This window comes from Nycticebus coucang, chromosome 9, assembly GCF_027406575.1.
Source record: "Nycticebus coucang isolate mNycCou1 chromosome 9, mNycCou1.pri, whole genome shotgun sequence".
Classification (NCBI taxonomy): Eukaryota; Metazoa; Chordata; class Mammalia; order Primates; family Lorisidae; genus Nycticebus; species Nycticebus coucang.
The window spans coordinates 6,079,794-6,100,130 of record NC_069788.1 but is presented as its reverse complement, the minus strand read 5'-3'; the positions used below and the strand labels follow the sequence as shown (position 1 = coordinate 6,100,130).

The following is a 20,337-nucleotide window of genomic DNA, read 5'->3' as shown; positions in this document are numbered from 1 at the left end:
GTGGAATACTACTGAGCCATAAAAAAGATGGAGACTTTATACCTTTTGTATTAATCTGGATGGAGTTGGAGAATATTCTCCTTAGCAAAGTATCACAAGAGTGGAAAAGTATCCAATGTAGTCAATACAAGTTGGGGGGAAAGGGGAGGAGAGGGGAGGATTGGCGAGCTCTCACCTAGGAGCTCAACTACAACTTGGACTTGACCTAACAAACACAAACAACGTATCCTAATCCTAATCGTCTGTGCCCTCATATTAATCTGAAATTTAAAAAGAAAAATCTCCAGGGTATTGAGCCATGCACAAACAGTAATTTTGTGTGTTGGGTCCTCTGCCAGCCTACAGGAGGAAAAGCAAGACATACAGAAGGATGTTCCTTCAAAAGGAAGCAGCATTAAAAGTACCCTGCTTAAATGAAATGGGAAGCCATCCCAATAATTACATTTGTGGTATTAAAAAAAATTAAAAGTAGCCGGGTGTTGTGGTGGGCACCTGTAATCCCAGCTACTTGGGAGGCTGAGGCAAGAGAATCGCTTAGGCCCAGGAGTTGGAGGTTGCTGTGAGCTGTGTGAGGCCACGGCACTCTACCGAGGGCCATAAAATGAGACTCTGTCTCTACCAAAAAAAAAAAAAAAATTAAAAGAAAAAGTCTAGAATACTTATAACATTCCTTCCAGTTCTAAACTTATGATTATTCTAACGTGACTTAACTGATCAAAATTCCTTTTAAAATTTTTACTTTAACAAGGTGAAATTCGGTATTTATTAACCTCAGTTTTGTGCCAATTCTGCTTTAGCATTCCCTGGATAAATACATTTTCAGGTAGCGAAAACTCAAAAGCCTTACTTCAGAATTCTATATGAATGTACTTTGTCTACCTAAAGATTTCTTTGATTGTTTACAATATTTTAAGTTTTCTTTTTTTTTTTTTTTTTTGTAGAGACAGAGTCTCACTTTATGGCCCTCGGTAGAGTGCTATGGCCTCACACAGCTCACAGCAACCTCCAACTCCTGGGCTTAAGCGATTCTCTTGCCTCAGCCTCCCGAGTAGCTGGGACCACAGGCGCCCGCCACAACGCCCGGCTAGATATTTTAAGTTTTCAAAATCAACTTCCATTTAAAAGTTAGTAGAGATAGTTTCAGTTCTTAAAACTCCTCATGCTTTCTCTGGCTTATGGGACTTTACCTAAGCTGATCCCTTGCTGGAACCATCTTCTCTTTACACACCCACCTCCCGCCCTCATTCTCCTGCATGTCTCAGTCTATGCCTCACTGCCTCCCATGACCTATACCACCACCGCTGGTCCTTCTTTCTGTTCCCACGGTACATTATACTCTCCTCAAATGTCCCTTCATACAGTTAGCATTTTGCAGTACTAAATGACATATTAACTGTTCATATTAAATATTCTTAATATATTCTGATTCCCAGTCCTCAGTGAGACTCTAACAATAGCTAGGATTCTCTTCCCCAAAGAAATACACAGATGTGTATAATAAGTCCTACCACTACTTGGGGTCTGTTTTGGTGGTTCATAAGTCCTCTGCACTACACTGAAATTGCTGGTTTAACTGTCCGTGTGCTGTGTAAGAAAACATAGGATTGGGCTTTGTTAAGACCTGTCTACCCCAATAGCTAATATACTACTTAAAGTGCTTAATAAATTATTAGTTGGATAAAAGAACACTTAAGAGTATTAAGGAACTACTGACTTCCCCCCTCCCAAAAAACTCAAGCACCTGTCCCACCACATAAAATTAGATGTAGAAAAAAAATGTTTACTTTATGTGGTATAATTCTTTGTTCTAATGATTTAAAACATTTTTTAAAACCACAGAACACATCTCAAACCAAATTTAGACAAAACAGATGAAAATACAGGTCCGTCAGGGAGCTGCCACTGCCTCACTCTCTAGTAACTTCCTCCACAAGGCGCTGAGGGGCCACCAGGAAAGGTCTCTGGAAAGAACAGGGGAAATGGGGCTGACGAACACGCTCTTACTATCTTCTTCCCCCAGAAATAAATTCTTCTGAGTCTTCTTTCTCATTCCTCATTTTCTCAGCCCATGACCTACCCTAGGGGAATTTTTTTAAAAGTTAAGGGTTTCTCCTCTATCGAAATGTTATAGACACCTGGTTCTATTAAATTGTCATTTTAATATCTAAGATCTTCTCTCTCTCCTTAGGCTTTGAATCCTAGCTTCTCTAAATTCACAGAAATCCTACACTGTGAATGAGTCCTCCATGGTCCCATCCATTCACAACTCCCTCTCTACTAGCTCTCTCATCTATACCTAAATTTCAAACACCATCACTTTGCTTCCACCTTAGGAAAAAACAAAAATCCTGCCTAAATCCTATATGCAATAACTCCCCATTCAAATCCCCCAGCTACCACCTTCGCTTTCTGTTCCTCTGCAGAAACGTGCTTTTAAAGAAGGATCCACAGTTACTCTCATTTCATACCCCAGCTCCTCTGCCTGCTCCAAACTAGCTTCCATACTCATAACTTCAGAAAGAAAACCTCTTAGCAAAAATTCACCTTAATTGTTCATAAATCCAACAAGCATTTTTAACTCTACACTTTAATGCCTCAGTAATTTTTAACCTGATTATTGAACCCTTTCTCCTTTGTAAATCCTGTCTTCTCTTAACTTCTGTGACGTGACACTGCTGGGCTTTCCTTCTACCTCTTTAACCATTCCCCTCATTTATTTTGAGGCTTTTCCTTTTCTACCTGGCCATTAAATGGTGAAGTTTCTTAAGGTCCTAGGTTCTAGAACACAGTTCCAGACCCTTGTTTCTTCTCACTGTATACACTTTCCTTGCACAATTGTTATTCCAACCATTCCCAATTTTCTGTCTATAGCTTACACTTTCATCTTAAACTTTCTTAAGACACCTTTCTTTATAGAGTCCCACAAGGCTCTTAAACTGGACATACACAAAAAAGAACTCGTGTATCCTCATGCCAATACTCCCTCCCCTTAAAAATGCTCCCTACCTTGTTGAGTGTCAACATCATCTATCCACCTCCATTCCTCCCTCCCATCATCAATATCCAAGTGATTTTTTCCTTCCTACCCTTAAATCCATCTACCCATTTCTATAATAGCCCAAGTTCACTTATGCAAAAACTTCTACCTTGTATCTTTCCCACACCCACTCATGCCCTCTACCTCATCAAACCTACTGCACATTATAATTAGAATATATCGTTCCAAAACATCTATCTAGTTAAGTCACCCCTACTTAAAACACTTCAGAGCCTTTCCTTGCCCTCTGGGTAAAGATTCAAATCCTGAACATGAGGTCTACAATACCAGGAAAGGACGTATGGTGCTTCCTACTTTTTCTAACTTTACCTGGTACATTCTCAGCCTTACTCCTACAGTCAAGCTCCACGTTTCAGACGCCAGCCTTATTTCAGGTGCTCTCCCTGTGCCTCTCTCTCCCGTCAGGCTTCTCCCATGTGGTATACTCTGTGCAATTCCCCACATTCTTGTGCCCAGATGGCTCTTCCTTCCACGTGCCTCAGATCTTCTCTCCAATGTAATGTCCTTTGTTTTCCTTTACTCAACCCAAGTATGTTTTATGTGTTGTATATTTTGACTTTTCATTCATCTATCAGTTTGTGATGATGCATTTAAAAGTGTAATGATTCTGTTTTTTTCTTCTCTATTTTACCACAATCTCCAAAAGAACAGTGGCCATGAGTCTTTTTGCTCCCTGCTATAACCCTCACACACACACACACACAGAATAAACAATAAAATTATGTTTACTACTTCCTTTTCCTAAATATTACTCATCATAAATCTATTAATTATATTCTTTACAAATATGAATCTATGCACTACGGTCTATATTTAAAATGTAAAATAAAAACATTGAAAAAATTAAAATAGCTTATTTATGGCTATACATATGATTTCTTCATAGTAAGAACCCAATCTTTAATAATGACTAAAGCTTTTTAGTCTAAATTAACTTTTATTTTACTAGTATATAACTAAAAGAATCATTATAAATGATATAATAAAATCCCTTATCCATAATGTCTGTACAGTAGAACTTCTGTAAATGGACCACCCAAAGGACTGGAATAAACTGATTGACACACTGAGGGGTCAACATAAGGAGCTAGGCTTACTGAACTGACACATTCAAGTGGGGCATGTCCACTCTATGAAAAACTGCAATTCTTGAGGGGAGGTGGTCAGCTAGTCATCTGTTGTACAATATTATTTTGGGGGGAAAACTCAACATGCTCAATTTCTAAGATATCCATTACTTTCTATAACCATACATGCTTTCAAATTCTTCAGATATTCAACACATACAAAGTTAAAGCTCAGTGTCATAAATATTAACAACACTACCAAAGTTACACATATTGGTTGCACACTAACGGCAAGACCGTCTGATAGTGTGGTAAGTTTCACATGTAAAAGCTCAGTTAATTATTTTAACAAAAAAAAGGTACATACTATTATTATTCCCATTCTACAAAGAAATTACAGTACAAAAAGACATTGACAGCCTTTTCAAGCTCACGCACAAGGAGTAGATGGTAGCAATGAGTCAAATCAGGGCACTCTGACTCCAGAGCCTACATTCATACTGTCTCACAAATTACCTACTCACTGACTGAAATATAGGTAGACGTCAACGTACACAATATGAGCAAGCCATAAAACAGAAGTTCTGAGTAAATTTCAACCAGCAAAAGAGAAAAACATTTTACAGTTCACTGTCACTACTAAGAAAACTAACAAAAAGGCCTAAGTTCCTATAGGTTAAAGGGAACACTTTAAAAAAATCTAAGGGTAGCAGAAGTTAACAAATGAAAGACCATACCATACTCACGGCTGGGAAGACTCAACACTGTTAAAATGTCTATACTACCCAAAGCCATATACAGATTTAATGCAACCCCCATTAAAAAGACAATGTCATACTTTGAAGAACTTGAAAAAGGAGTTGTTTCATACAGAACCAAAACACCTCAAATAGCCAACATAATTCTAAGGAAAAAAAACAAATCTGGAGGCATCATGTTATCAGACTTCGGGTTATATTACAAGTCCATAGTGATCAAAACAGCATGCTACCGGCATAAAAACAAGAGATATAAATGTAATGGAACAGAATAGAGAACCTAGAGATAAAACCAATGTCATATCCCCATCTGATCTTCAATGAACAAACAAAGTATACACTGGAAAAAAGAATACCTACTTAATAAATGGTGCTGGGAGAACTGGTTAGCCATAGCCCGCACCTCTCACCATTTACAAAAACTAACATACATAGGATAAGAAATTTAAACCTAAGACATGAAAAGATAAAAACCCTAGAAGAGACTGTGGGAAAAATTCTTAATGATAACGCCCTGGAGAGAGATTTTAGGAAGACCGTATTGGCAATTGCAGAGACAACAAAAATAAATAAATGGGACCTGATCAAGTTTAAAAGCTTCTGCACAAGTAAAGACACAACAAACAAAGCAAACAGACAACCTTCAGAATGAGAAAATGAGATGAATGAGAGAATGAATGAATCCATGTTATGAATCTGACAAAGGCTTAGGAACTCAAGCAAACCCACAAGAGAAGAGTGAACAACTCCACTAATCACTGGGCAAGAGACGTGAAGAGAACCTCTCCTCAAGCAGACAGCAGAAAGGCCAACACACACATGAAAAAATGCTCATCATCCCTAATTACCAGAGAAATGCAAATCAAAAACATCTTCAACTATCACCTAATCCCAGTGAGAACAACTCACCACAAAGTCCCAAAGCTACAGATGCGGGCATGGGCACAGAGTGAAGGAACACGTAAACACTGTTGGTGGGAATGCAACCTAATACAGCCTTTTTGGATAGAAATATGGAGAATCCTCAAAAAGTTAAAAGTACATCTTCCATTTGATCTCACAATCCCTTTACTAGTTATCTATCCAAAAGTTAAAAATACCATTTTATCATAAAAACATTTGGGCCAGGCATGGTGGCTCACACTTGTAATTCTAGCACTCTGAGTGGCCGAGGCGGTTGAGGACCTGAGCTCACCCGGATTGAGACCAGCCACAGGAAGAGCAAGACCCCGTCTCTAAAAATAGCCTGGCATTGTGGTGGGCGCCTGTAGTCCAGCTACCAGGGGGCTGAGGCAAGAGAATCGCTTGAGCCCAAGAGTTTGAGGTTGCTATGAACTATGATGCCACGGTAATCTACCAAGGGCAACAAAGTGCGACTCTGCCTCAAAAAAATAAAAATAAAAAATAACATCTGCATTATAAAGTTCATCACAGCTCAATCACAAAGATGTGGAAACAACCCACATACGGTACGTATTATGATAAACTATCATATACATATACCATGGAATACTACTACTCAGCCATTAATAAAGGAGGAGACTTTACAGCTTTTGTATTTACCTGGATGGATCTGGAGAATATTCTCCTTAGTAAAGCATTTCAAGAATAGAAAAGCATGGCCAGGCTCACGCCTGGAATCCTAGGAGGCCAAGGCAGGTGGATTGCCTGAGCTCATAGCTTTGAGATGAGCCTTAACAAGAGCAAGACCCTGTCTCTAAAAACAGCCAGGCATTGTGGTGGGCACCTGTAGTCCCAGTTACTTGGGAGGCTGAGGCAAGAGAATCGCTTGAGCCCAGAGTTTGAGGTTGCTGTGAGCTGTAATGCCATAGCACTCTGAGGGCAACAAAGTAAGACTCTGTCTCAAAAAAAAAAAAAAAAAAAAAAAAAATGGAAAAGCAAGCATTCTATGTTCTCAATACTAATTTAAAACCAGTAGATGAACAATTGCAGGCCCACACTATAGGAAAACACAATTAAATTCAAGAAGAGGGGAGGGGACTCAGTAAGCTCCAACCAATGGCTATGATATGTAAGGGTATATGGCACACCTGCTGGGTGAAGGACTCAACTATAACTTGGACTTTACCTAACACACACAAAAAATGTAACCTAATTGTATGTACCCTTATATTAATCTGGGGGGGGAAAGATTAAATAAAAAAATCTAAGGGTAGAAATAGAAAAATAAAACAGTGACATAGTAACAACCCTAAATATCCTCCCCCAAATAGCTAAATTAGCATAATCACCTTACTTTTCTTGTTATTTCTAAGATTACATTTCCAAATCATTAATTTAAATTTAAAAGGTATAAATGGATTAAACTAAAGGGTTAATATCGTAAAATTTACAATTACTATTTTTACAAAATTTTAAATGCCCATTTATCAGTAGTGCTCAACTTTTTTTAACCCATGTGCTCTTTCATAAACAAAACATTTTATCTCCTCCCATTAAGATAAAACAGCATGCTTTATAGTTCTGGCGCACCTCACAGAGATTCAATCCAATACTGGCTAGACAAGGGGGCTATCAGAGCTTTTTCCAACTTCTTACAACCTCTCTACCTCCATTCTCAAGTGAAAATCACTTGCAATGGTAACAATCTTCGGTAAACCCTGTCCTTCTTGTGAAATCTCATACCCTATTGTCCATAGTAGAGGTCAGCAAACATCTTCTGTAAAGGGTCTGACAGTAAATACTTCAGGCTTTGGAGGATACATAGTATCTGCATCACATTTTCAGTAGCTCTTTAAAAATGAAATAACCATCTTTATCTCGGAGGCCTTATAAAAATAGGTCTCATACACTTGATTTTCATGTAGCAGACACAGTTTAAGGATTTCTGATTAGAAATGATAAGGAAAGAAACTGTGTTCGTTGAAGAAACTGTTATTCTTCATCTTTGAGTAAACCAACAAGTTTCTCGGTATTATGCTGCTTCATACAGCCATCCTTTCTGGTCAAGAAAATTTTGCCATTATCAGTGGAAGGTATTGTAAAAAGGTGTCATCAGTGGGAAGAAAATATAAAGGATCTGGAAACCACTGCATTCTACCAGACATGATCATTAAGAATTTCTCTACTCAATTTTTAAAGATATGATCAGTAATTTAGAATAAGAAATTTCAAGTCAAAGAGCAGGGTTTAAACTTGCTAAGTCTGAGCATGAGCTTCAGTGTCTTCATCTGTATGATTGGGATTGCAACAGTCACCACCCTTGAAAGCAGTTTATAATTATTAAATTATGTAAACCATATAAGTTTTGGCATTGCCCCGGCATAGAATTGTTACTTTACATTCTTTATTACATACTACATATTAACATTTTATATTGAAAAAAAACCTTTTTGGACCTAAATACAGAAAAAAAAAAAATTGGATACTTTTAAAATGATCTTTGCAAAGTGAAGTTAGATCAATATATTTCAACTACTTACTACTTGAGACCTAACTGCCTCTTTTTCCTCTAGCAGAATAATTCTTTATGAAGGTAAGATGCAACTAATGTTTGGTACCAATATGATTTGTTTGAGTAGGCTATTTACTTCATTCCCTTTGTCTTAAACATCAATTTGGTTCTAAAAAAATTCAGTTTTTCAGATCTGCTCACATCCATGTTCTCACAATTTGGTGTTATACAGGGATGGTGTCCCAATAGTCACCCCTAAAGTTGCCATACACAGGGAAAATGCTACACTGTAACTAGATGTACCTTGATTTACAAAATATGCTAAAAAATTTTACAAAGAGGTGGCCAGCATGTAAAGAATATTTTGTAAAATTTCATAATGAATATTTTGTAAATCAAGGTACATCTAGCTATGAGTTTCCATTTTCCCTAAGTATGGTGACTGTAGGGGTGACTTTTAGGACACCCTGTAGTTTAAGTTCTAAAACTCCAGTCTTAAAGGAATACAGTTCTTATTTTACACCTATTCTAGCAAACTTAAATATAAAGAAAAAAAATTGCTACTTAACTCTAAGACCTATTATTAAAACTCCAGCCCCTAAAAATCCTTGAAACTTCCCATGTTATGGGCGACGCCTGTAGCTCAATGGGTAGGGCACCAGCCCCATACAACAAGGCTGCCGGGTTTGAACCTGTCGCTAAAACGACGACAACTGCAAAAGCAACACAACAAAAGTAGCTGGGCATTATGGTGGGCACCTGTAGTCCCAGCTACTTGGGAGGCTAAGGCAAAATTGCTTAAGCCCAAGAGTTTGAAGTTGCTGTGAGCTGTGGCATCACAGCACTCTACCCAGGGCAAGAGCTTATAAATCTGTTACCACTGTAACAAAGTATGCATTAAATTTTATCAATAATACTTAAGGCAAGTATGCATTTTCTCATTTTCTTACTACAACAGCTTTCCACAGAAAAACACAGTATTTACTTTGAGCTAAGTGTTCTCAAAATGTATTTAATCTTCATAAGTAAATAAGCATACGTGTTCTCCCTATTTTAAAGGTAAAGAAAACTTCAGCTCAAGTAGCTGGGACTACAGGCGCCCACCACAACACCCAGCTGCTTTTGTTGTTGTTGTAATTTTCCTTGTTTTAGCTGGCCCATGCCGGGTTTGAACCTGACAGTCTCGGTGTATGTGGCCAACACTTAAAACAATTTGTTCAAGGGCATACATTTAGAAAAGAGGAGAAATAGTAATCAAACCCAGGTCTCCTAATTCCAAGTTTACTATTGTTTTTATTATATTCAATTTCCTTCTCAGAACTGTTTCCCATTATCACAAGTTTGATGATTAAAAATTTACCCTTAAGTCAAGTGAAGTCAAATCCTCTAAGTTGTACAACTATTCTCAGAACAACCCTTAGATGCCTATGATTACTTTATACTTAAAAGTGTTAAGAAAATGAACATAGAACCTTCCTGTCAAGATTAATCTTGGTCCATTTCCTCTTAAGTGTGAATAAAAAGGCTGAAGGTTGTGTCTTATATTCAGAATTAGTCAATCATTAAGAATTTATTTAGGGGCGGTGCCTGTGGCTCAGAGGGTAGGGCGCCGGCCCCATATGCCGAGGGTGGCGGGTTCAAACCCGGCCCCGGCCAAACTGCAACAACAACAACAACAAAAAAATAGCCGGGCGCTGTGGCAGGCACCTGTAGTCCCAGCTACTCGGGAGGCTGAGGCAAGAGAATCACCTAAGCCCAGGAGTTGGAGGTTGCTGTGAGCTGTGTGAGGCCACAGCACTCTACCAAGGGCGATAAAGTGAGACTCTGTCTCTACAAAAAAACAAAAAAAAAGAACTTATTTAGGTATTAATTATCAATATAATTACCAATAAAGTTGTCATTTAAATGTAATACTAATCTTTCAAATTTTATTTATTATTATCTAATTGTATCTTGCTATTCAAAAACTCTATTCAGAATTAAGGTTTCCATAAACCAAAGCAGGGCTACTCTACAAAAATTAATTTGAAATAAAGAAAAATGACAAAATTTAACTTCTTAAAATAATACATTTTAGTTTTGTTTTTAAATCTAGTCATGTGCTAAGGAAAAATTGTGCAGTAAAATATCCTCTTTAAAACATTATTTACTTAGGATAATTTGAAACTCAAATCTAAATCTATAAATCTGTTTAAAAAAAGTTAACATCTTAAAGATGGAAAACCCTAAACTGTTTTCTAAAAATGCCAAAATAAACAATCTGAAGAAAACAACCAGTTTCACTTTTAGTAATGTTTCAGTTTCAAACATTCTCAAACTAAATACTTCACACACAGTGACAAGGAAGTTGCTTCAGATAACGCATGTTTCTCCAAGTTGCCTAGAATTTAGTGTTTCTACGCCCAAAAACTAAACAAGGAGTTAAAGGACACAAGGAATTTCCTGCATTTATACTATACCTTCTCCAAACAAGCTATGTGCCTGTTCTCTATCTATGGAGACCACATGGGCCATACCACCATGACAGGAGACCAGCTAGAGTCCAAAAGACAGTGCCTTACATAAAATGGTGTGGTATTCGCATAACCTATGAGTGTACTCCTGTATACTTCAAATCATCTCTAGATTACTTCTAATACCTAAAACAATGTAAATAGTTATACACTCACCATATATTTTTATTTGTATTGTTCTTTATTGTTATAATTTTTCATTTTTTCCCCCCGAACATTTTTTTTCTTTTTTTTTGAGACAGAGCCTCAAGCTGTCACCCTGGGTAGAGTGCCGTGGCATCACAGCTCATAGCAACCTCCAACTCCTGGGCTCAAGCGATTCTCCTGCCTCCACCTTCCAAGCAGCTGGGACTACAGGCACCCGCCACAATACCTGGCTATTTTTTGGTTGCAGCCGTCATTGTTTGGCAGGCCCAGGCTGGATTCGAACCCGTCAGCTCAGGTGTATGTGGCTGGTGCCTTAGCCGCTTGAGCCACAGGCGCAGAGCCTCCCCAAACATTGTCAATCCTCAATTTAATCTGCAGACATAAAACCTGCAGATATGGAGAGCCAACTATACATGGATTCTTTCTGTGCTTCCTCTGCAAAAGATGCCGTCATCCACCCACACTGCCATGGATAGCCTAGGGCTTATACTACAAATCTCATTCCCCTTACAGAAGCTGCAGCAGACTACCTTTAAATCTAAATTTTCTTAGTATCAAAAATTCATTCAACCATCCTTTTCCTTATCTGTGGCTCCCAAGCTCAAATAAGCTGCTTGTGTGTGTATAAGGCAAAAATCAACAGTGCGCCCTGTTCACAACTGATGGCTCCCTTCCCTGTAGTGACAACAAGTTCTCACATTCATATTTATCTCTGTTCAATATCCCAATTATTTCTGAGTTTTCGGTATCCTGCTTTCTCAAATTTCATAAGGAAGAAAAAAAGCAGTATCACTTTACCCAATTTGGTATAAAATACTTATACTCCTCCATATTCCATATGCTCAACAACATATAATTTCAAAGTTGCTAACACTCATAAATTACTTGTAATTTCACCAACATAGCTTCTCACAAAATAGAAACTGAAAATCTTATTTAAATTTTATTTCTAAAATTTTAAATTTGATTCCTAAAATTTTTAATTTGATTCCTTTATCGCTTTTAGATATAATTACAAAAGCAACTTAAGTATCCTAAAATAATTAGCTGTTAATTTTTTCTAACATATTAATACACATATAAAACCTAATTTTCCTAAAGTCAATTAAAAGTGCATTAAAACAGGAAGTTATTTTGATGGATATGTTCAGTATCATCTGTTAACTAAAGGACATAGATACCTTTCTAAGAATTCTGAAATTTATATAGGGAAACTCTAAAACAAATAATAAATGAAAACCACTTTAGTATTACTTGTCCGGAATAAGTTTATGCAGGATACAATTTTGTTAAGATTCCGCAGTGACATGGTAGATTAACTACAAAATATGGGCAAGAAAGGACAGCTGTAGTAGTTTGAGAGAGGAGTTTCCAAATTTTAAAACAACAAAAACTTGTGGTCCATCCTATAAAGAAACTCTGAATGGATTAAAATATTGACACTGACAGGATTTATTTAACTTAAAGCTAGCTTAAGGATTTAATTCAAGTCTTTATTATATTTTGTTTAAAACATAGATATCTTTAAACGGACGGAAAAAACAAAAGACAAAACATCTGCTGACAATTTCCAAAAAGAATACAAACTATTGTGATGGTATAAATCTCATAGACCTATCTAGAGAACAGGAGGAGGAGGAAGATGTAACAGCCAAGCTCCCTATGTCATCTAATCATTGCCCAAAGAAAAAAATTCATGTATCTCCTTATCAACCAGACATTTCAATCACTGAAACATTTCTTAATGTTTAGTGTTCCACAAAAAAATGTCAAATATGAAATCAGCAGCAAAATTTTTCTAGAACTCTATCCACAGTGCCTTTAAAATGATTTATTTTTGGTATTTACTAAACTTTCTTAGGCTTATTACTTCATTCTTAAAAAACAAAATGTAATTACTTTTTAAATATTTAAAAAGCAAAAAGAAATTGTCAGCAAATGTTTTGCCTTTTGTCGATCTGTTTAAAAACATCTATGTTGTAAATAGAATATAATAAAGACTTGAATCCTTAAGTTAGCTTTAAATAAATCCTGTCTTATTTCATTCTTATAAAGTAATTAAATTAATGGTGTCTTCTTAAATTTTAAAGTGGTTCTTCTGTATATTTCATATGCTTTGTCAGAAAGTTACACATATTTGTTTCTGAAACGAAAGGTTTCCTTAAAACTTTAATGTAACACTATGAAGTTCTAATTGGACAACCTTTACTACCAACACTTCTGAAAACAGCAAACCCAAATCCTTAGTAGTACTTGATTCATGTCAGTCAGTTATCACTCAGACCATACAAAGGAGCTATTAGCCCATTTTACAGAATGAAAACAGACACCCTGGATACTATTCTGCCTCATAACAATTGTATAAAATGGGGAGGAGACAATCCCAATCCCTATTATGTTCATGCCACTTTGCAATTATTTAAGAGTATTAAGAATCTAATGGGCATCTATTTAAAAATTTTTGTCGAAACTCATTTTTGGCTTTCATATGAAAGCTATAACCCAGTTATAACCTAAGAATGTGGGGAATGGGAAGAGGGAGGGGAGGGCGGGGGGAGGTGAGCAGAGGGAGGGTGATAGGTGGGATTACACCTGTGGTGCATCTTACAAGGGTACATGTGAAACTTAGTAAATGTAGAATATAATTGTCTTAATAACTAAGAAAATGCCAGGAAGGCTATATTAACCAGTGTGATGAAAATGTGTTAAACTGTTTATAAAACCAATGTATGGTGCCCCATGATCACATTAATGTACACAGCTATGATTTAATATTAATAAAAAAAATTTTTGTCAATGCCTCAAATAATTTCAAATGTTTTAAGTACCAACAGAATAATTCTGTGTATAAGAATAAATCAAGTTTTGCCCCTTCAGCCCCTCAGCATATACTATTCCCTTTACAGGTAACATATTTTATGCATCATTATAATGATTATGAAAGATTAAGGCCATACTTTACAGACTACCAAGCAAAGCGTATTACATATTTTATTATACTCTACTTAAAAAGGAAATAGTAACTCTATTATACCTATTTTCATTATATGCTTCCCCACAAAAAAATTATACTGATCAAGTCTTGAAAGTATCCCATTATCTTTGACACAGAATGGAAACTCCTGATTCAAAAACATTTAGTATGTTATCTACTTTTTTCCTAAAATTTGTCTCCTAGGTTTTTATACTTGCACATTAATCAGTATACACTAAATAAATATAAATCTAAGACATATACACTTAGGTAAATCCTATTCATGGTTCCTATTCGTCTCTCAAATTCGAGATCCCAATAATTTATGAAAACTAGTACTTAAACCACAGTGGAAAACATATAGAGAAATAAAGAGGTATTCTACAATGCAGTTAGTGTCTCAAAATCTTCATCTTTGCCAGGAGAAATGATATTACAAAGAATGACATTTAACTGTTTACACAATTTTCTAACCTGCATGCTTTCTCTAGATCTACTTTTCTGTGTTTTGAAAAATCAAAACTCCAAGAATAAGCCAGGTGCAGTGGCTCACGCCTGTAATCCTAGCACTCTATGAAACTGAGGCAGGCAGATCACCTGAGCTCACTGAGTTCAACACCAGCCTAAGCAAGTCACCATCTCTCAAAATAGGAGGGCATTGTGGCAAGCACCTGTAGACCCAGCTACCAGGGAGGCTGGGGCAAGAGAATCGCTCCAGCCCAAGAGTTTGAGGTTGCTGTGAGCTAAGTGAGACTCTATCTCAAAAAAAAGAATAAAATAAATTTTAGCACTTAGAGACAACATATTGCTGTATCTAGTTCAAAACCATATATGTACTTTCATATTAGAAACATTTCAATACACTTATTTTTCAAATGAGATAACTGGTACAAAGAGAAATTCCATGACTTGGCCAACATTACCTATAGGTCAACTGTTTGCAGAGCTTAAGACCGCAATCCACATCTCCCGACTCCCAAACCTTCCACTTTTTTTTTTTTTTTGTAGAGACAGAGTCTCACTTTATGGCCCTCGGTAGAGTGCCGTGGCCTCACACAGCTCACAGCAACCTCCAACTCCTGGGCTTAAGCGATTCTCTTGCCTCAGCCTCCCGAGTAGCTGGGACTACAGGCGCCCGCCACGATGCCCGGCTATTTTTTGGTTGCAGTTTGGCCAGGGCCGGGCCTGAACCCGCCACCCTCGGCATATAGGGCTGGGGCCCTACCGACTTAGCCACAGGCGCCGCCCGCAATCCTTCCACTTAAGAGTTCCAATAAGTAGAATCATTTAAAGAAATACCACTATTTAAGAAAGTGAAAATTACAGCATTTCAACAGATTAGTAAAACATGAACACAACTTTAAAACAAAAAAGAAAGAAAGTGAGCCTTGTCAGCAAAAATGTAGTTAAGAGGTGTGGCGCCTGTGGCTCAAAGGAGTAAGTGCCAGCCCCATATACCAGAGGAGGTGGGTTCAAACCCAGCCCCGGCCAAAAAAAAAAAAAATGTAATTAAGACTCCCAAATCTGGTAAAAATGCTTGAAAATTCTGCTTCACGATCTAATAAATATGCAATCATCATTAACTAACAATTACAAAGCAGACTTAATAAACCACTAGATCCTCTATTCACACTAAGAGATAAACAAATAAATGACAAAGCTTTTCCTTTTGCCCAAAAGTTTTCTTACTCTATAAAAAGTTTGCTTATGCTTGGCTCCATTTAAAAAATAAAAATTTTGATAGAAGCTTGAACAATGCCCTTTTTCTTTAAAACAAATCTCAGATTTTAGAAAATATAAAATCTAATTAAACATATACCATAACACCTAAAACAATTTTTAAATTCCTATCACATTCTATTTACTTTGTTAAAAATGTTTTCAATCTTAAGGCAGATGGTAATAATCACAGTCATGTTTAATCATACCAAAGGCAGAAATAACTCAGGTTATGAACATTTCCTTTTTCAATCATACTTGAAATAAATGCATCAATTTCATTTTTATTTTTATTTATTTATTATTTATTTTTTGGCCGGGGCTGAGCTTGAACCCGCCACCTCCGGTATATGGGGCCAGAGCCCTACTCCTTTGAGCCACTGGCACTGCCCTAATCTGTAAATGTTTTAAACTGATCTTAAAACTCCACTTTCCTCTTGAGCAAAATTCAATCATTCTATTTGTAGGCTGACTATGGATGTTGATCAATGCCTATTTTTAAACTCATGTCTACAAATATTATGTCCACCTTAAATGTATACAATTGGAGTTTTCTTAGAAATTTCCATCTGACATTAAGAAAGTTACTCCCCATTAAAACTTTTGCTCAGTTTATCACTTCATACAGTAACAAATCCATTTCCAGGCAGAGCAGAAACCAGCGAAACTACAAACACTTTCATTCACCAAATAATCTTGAAACGAATGTTAAATAAATTCAATTTGATATGCAACAAAGTAAAACATCTTTAAATCAAAGAACAAATTAACAGTATAATGTACAGGAGATTTCTCAGGTGTTTGCCCAGACTTAAAAAATTTCCTTAGGTGCTCAGAAAATCTGGTATTCCAAAACATTTTAAGAGCTAACTAGACCTCAGTAAAACAGCAAAATGAAGTTATTAAATCATCCACACACTTCGATATATGGTTCGAGGGATGAGAAAGCACTTGAAATGGTGACTGTCATCCTGAAGATACAGAGTTAGCAATATGCCAAGAAAAGAGAAAATGAGTCAAAAAATCCAAGTTCTCATTAGAATTTTTACATGACTGTCCTAGTAACAAAGTAAAAACTCCAAGCAAGAAAAACCACTCCAAGTAAAACAGGTGGATTTTGATGGTAACACACTGATACAGACCATACTTACCGTATCTTGTATCTGAGAAAGACTAGGAATATAATTTCACTTTACTAGTATTTCATAGATAAGAAACCCCTCTCCCCAAGAAAATTAAATTGTTAACAGTACTCCTGTTTTTATTGGAAAAAACAAAATTATATTCCTACAAGGATTACACCATTCCCATAATTTGGTCAGATACCATTACCTACTTCACTTAAAAAATGTAAATATATACATTACCAAGGCCCTCCAAGAAAACCCAGCAATCCTCAGCGAATTGGAGTTTGTAGGATTTTAAGAGATGCAAAGATGAGTTTTATAAAACCTGCCCTATTTTAAAAATGAATGTTATAACCATTACAATAAATTTTTCAAATAGCAAGAAATATACAAACCCAATAAAGTTTTTTGTCAAACAATTATAAACCTAAAAATTAATTTCAAATGTTACAGTTAATGAATCTTGGAGTTTTACTTCAAACTCCACTTTAGCTATCGACTGAAAATGGCCAAAGCCACTACTCGAAAACTAGAGAAATGAATACACTGTTGTCTCCATTAGATTAAGCCTCATTACCCTTGTTTACTGCGACAGCGGTGCGTAGTTATCAACTTACATGAAACCGTAAGTTACATACAAAAGAGATGTACTATATCCAAAAATAAAACAAAAGCCATCAAAATCAAGCCATGCCTCTACTTCACGAGACACTCATTCTAAGCTATCTGAAACTTTCTAATCATTACAGAAGCCCTAATGAGGTAACATCAGTAATTATAACTATCTCAAAACAGAAATGTCTCCTAAAACCAATCACTGCATCAACTGTAAAGGGTTAGTGAGCCCCGGAGTGACTGCTTCAAACGCCCAACACCATACTTACACAACCTCTATCGGTTTAGAAGTAAAAAAAATGTTAAAGACAACAGCTCTTTTCAAGTAACTTTAGTTTCAATCACAATACTAGATTGGTAAATCCACTTCTGAAAAGTTAATTTCTAGAAATTACTAAAATATTCACTTTGAAAACCCACAAAATTAAGAAAAAGGTCTTTCTTAAGCTACTGAACAAAATACACCCCAACATGCACAGAAAAACTTTTATCGGCCAAGTTCCGTCCCATGGTAACTATATGGATAAAAATCAAAACTCGTCAGTGCCCTACAATGATAATCGAACAAAGGACATACCAGGAGAATTAGCAAAATGAGAAAAAGCCCGCTGCACTGCTGGTTCGACGGTGTGCACGGGCTTTACACTTCTGCAAATACGTTTTGAAAAAGCAAGATGCGCCGCCGGCCAACTCCCCGCACCGGCGTGAGCCCTTCCAACAAAAACCCCGGGTCTGAATTCAAACACAGCAAAGGAAACCGGAGCGAGGGAAGGAAAAAAATGTCCTGCCACGGTTCCGCCGAGGCTGAATAGCCTGCTTGTGAAATGCTAATGCCACTTCGGAGCAGTTAGTCACCAGCCATTGTGTCGGGCCGGAGAACGCCGAGCCGGCCGCGCGTGCAGAGCGAGCGCGCGCCCGCCCCACGCCGCTCCCGCCGCCGCCGCCGCGCGCGCGCCCGCCCCGCACGGCCGCGCGCGCCGGCCCCTCCTCCTCCGGCCTTGCACTGCACAACACTCATGACGTATCTTTATTTCTAGCACGTTAACAAAATATCACAAATAAATTGTCCGCAGCCCCCGCGGCCCCGGGGGCCCCCGGCCGCTGGCCCCCGCAGCCCCCGCACCGGCCTTCCAACCCGCCCCGTGGCCTTTGCAGCTTTCCCGATCTGGGGCCAAGTTTTTGTCTCTGTAAAAAATTGCGGGAAATTCAATTTTTATTCGACTCAGGGAAAAGTTTCTTTGCTCTGCGACGTGAATGTCTCACCAGATTCTGGTAGGTCCGGGGATGCTCCTTCCCGGTCCAGTCGGTGCGCCGAGGCAGCAGCTGCGGGGAGAGGACGCCCGGTGAGCCCGGCCCCGGCCCCGGCCCGCCCGCCCGCGCCCCTCCCCCGCCCGCCCCGCGCCCCGCCGGGGACCCCGCGCCCCGCGCCCCGCGCCCCGGCCGGCGGCGGCGGCGGCGGCGCAGCGGCCCCGGGGCGGCCGCGCGGCTGCCGGACGCGCCCGGCCGCCGCCGCCCTTACCTCCTTCTCGGCCACCTCGCGGATCAGCACCTGCAACAACAAAGCGGGGAGGGTTGAGCCCCGCGCCCCGGGCCGCGGCCCCGCCGCCGCCGCCGCCGCCTCCCTCCCCCACGCCCGCCAGCGCCGAGCGCCGACCCGGCCCGCGCCGCGCGCCGCCGTACCTGAGCCGCCTGCTGACAGGGTCCATCTTCCAGGAACCGGGCGATGAGGAAGTAGAGCTCTGCGCGGGAGAGAGGGACGGGGAGACACGGGCTGAGCGGCCGGGCGGCGGGGGGCGGGGGACCGCGGGCGGAATCGCCCGGTGCCAGCGGCCCCGCAGACCCCCGACTTACCCGATCGCAGCTCCGAGAGGCCTTTCCTCTCGCAAGACATGTTTATGGGTCACTTCAGGGCCGCCGACGGGACACCCCGCCGCCGAGGGGAAGCGGGGACGGTGCCGCCGCCTGCCCTATAGCTGTCACTGTGTGTTCACGAGCCGATCCTCGGCTCCACCATTCAAGCAACGGCGGCGGAGGCGGAGGAGGAGGAAACAACAACTCCAGGCAGCGGCTACGGCCGTGGCCGCCTCCGCCGCAGATCCCTCCGCCGCAGAAAGGAGTCCGCCGCCTTCGCGGCCCCGGGCTCGGCCCGCGCCCCCGCCCCCCGGCGCAAAAAGAGTGCCTCCGACCCCTCGCCGCCCGAGGCCCGCGCCTGGCGCGCCGCGGCGCCCCGCTCGCCTCCCCGGGCCCGGCTCGATTTATTTATTTATTTCCAGTCGGAGAAGATGTCGGAGCCAGAGCCGCCGGTTGGCTGGAAAGCGCTTTTCTCTGTGGAGGCCGATGGCAGGAGGGAGGGGGCCGGGACGGCTCCGCGGAGGGATCTGACGCACACTGGGCCGCAGCACAGGCTCTATTCAGCGGCGCTGGCTGGATCCGAGATGGAAGTTAGTTTCTATGTAGCAAAAATAGGAAATAAATGGAGCAAAACTGCCCGGAGAGGGGACATGCCCCGAGGACGGGGCTCACTCTCACGCGCGCACACAGACACACACGCAGAGAGCACTCTCACGCTGGGCAAACTCGGGCTCGCGCTCTCCGGCCCGAGTTGAATGATAGTGTTTGGTTTCTGTCCCTTGCCATGTGCATGTGTATAAATGCTGCGGATTGGCATCTGTGTAAGTCTTGTCCTGCGTTATTTCTGCAGCCTATGCAAGTGTTGTGTAATTTATTGGAGTGCTGTATGTTGCGATAGAGGTTCGGGCTGCTTTTTGTTAAGCACTTGCGTGTTGCAAACCCGTTATTTGCTGAAGCCACCTCTGCATATTTCTTTTAGTACTGCCATTGCCTTAAGCGTGCATTTAAAATTTTTTTTTTTGTTAACGGGCAAAACGAACTCCTGATTTGTACTTCAGATACTCTTTCCTTATTACAAAAGGCTGGGGGTGGC

The 20,337-nt window shown here is 39.8% G+C and overlaps 1 protein-coding gene across 2 annotated transcripts in view; it reads right to left on the bottom strand.

Moving 5' to 3' along the window:
- Nucleotides 1-19,686, bottom strand: part of PHIP (pleckstrin homology domain interacting protein) — a 150,420-nt gene extending 130,734 nt beyond the window's left edge. Inside the window, exons 1-4 of one of the 2 annotated variants that reach the window (XM_053601655.1) lie at nt 19,245-19,686; nt 19,074-19,132; nt 18,913-18,942; nt 18,657-18,716 (exon numbers count right to left, since the gene is read on the bottom strand). In XM_053601655.1, the coding sequence (XP_053457630.1) occupies nt 18,657-18,716; nt 18,913-18,942; nt 19,074-19,132; nt 19,245-19,284 (189 nt within the window). In that variant the 5' untranslated portion in view covers nt 19,285-19,686. The remainder of the gene's footprint in view (nt 1-18,656; nt 18,717-18,912; nt 18,943-19,073; nt 19,133-19,244) is intronic. The other variant, XM_053601654.1, reaches the window with a different exon arrangement.
- Between the last annotated feature and the right edge of the window lie 651 nt (nt 19,687-20,337).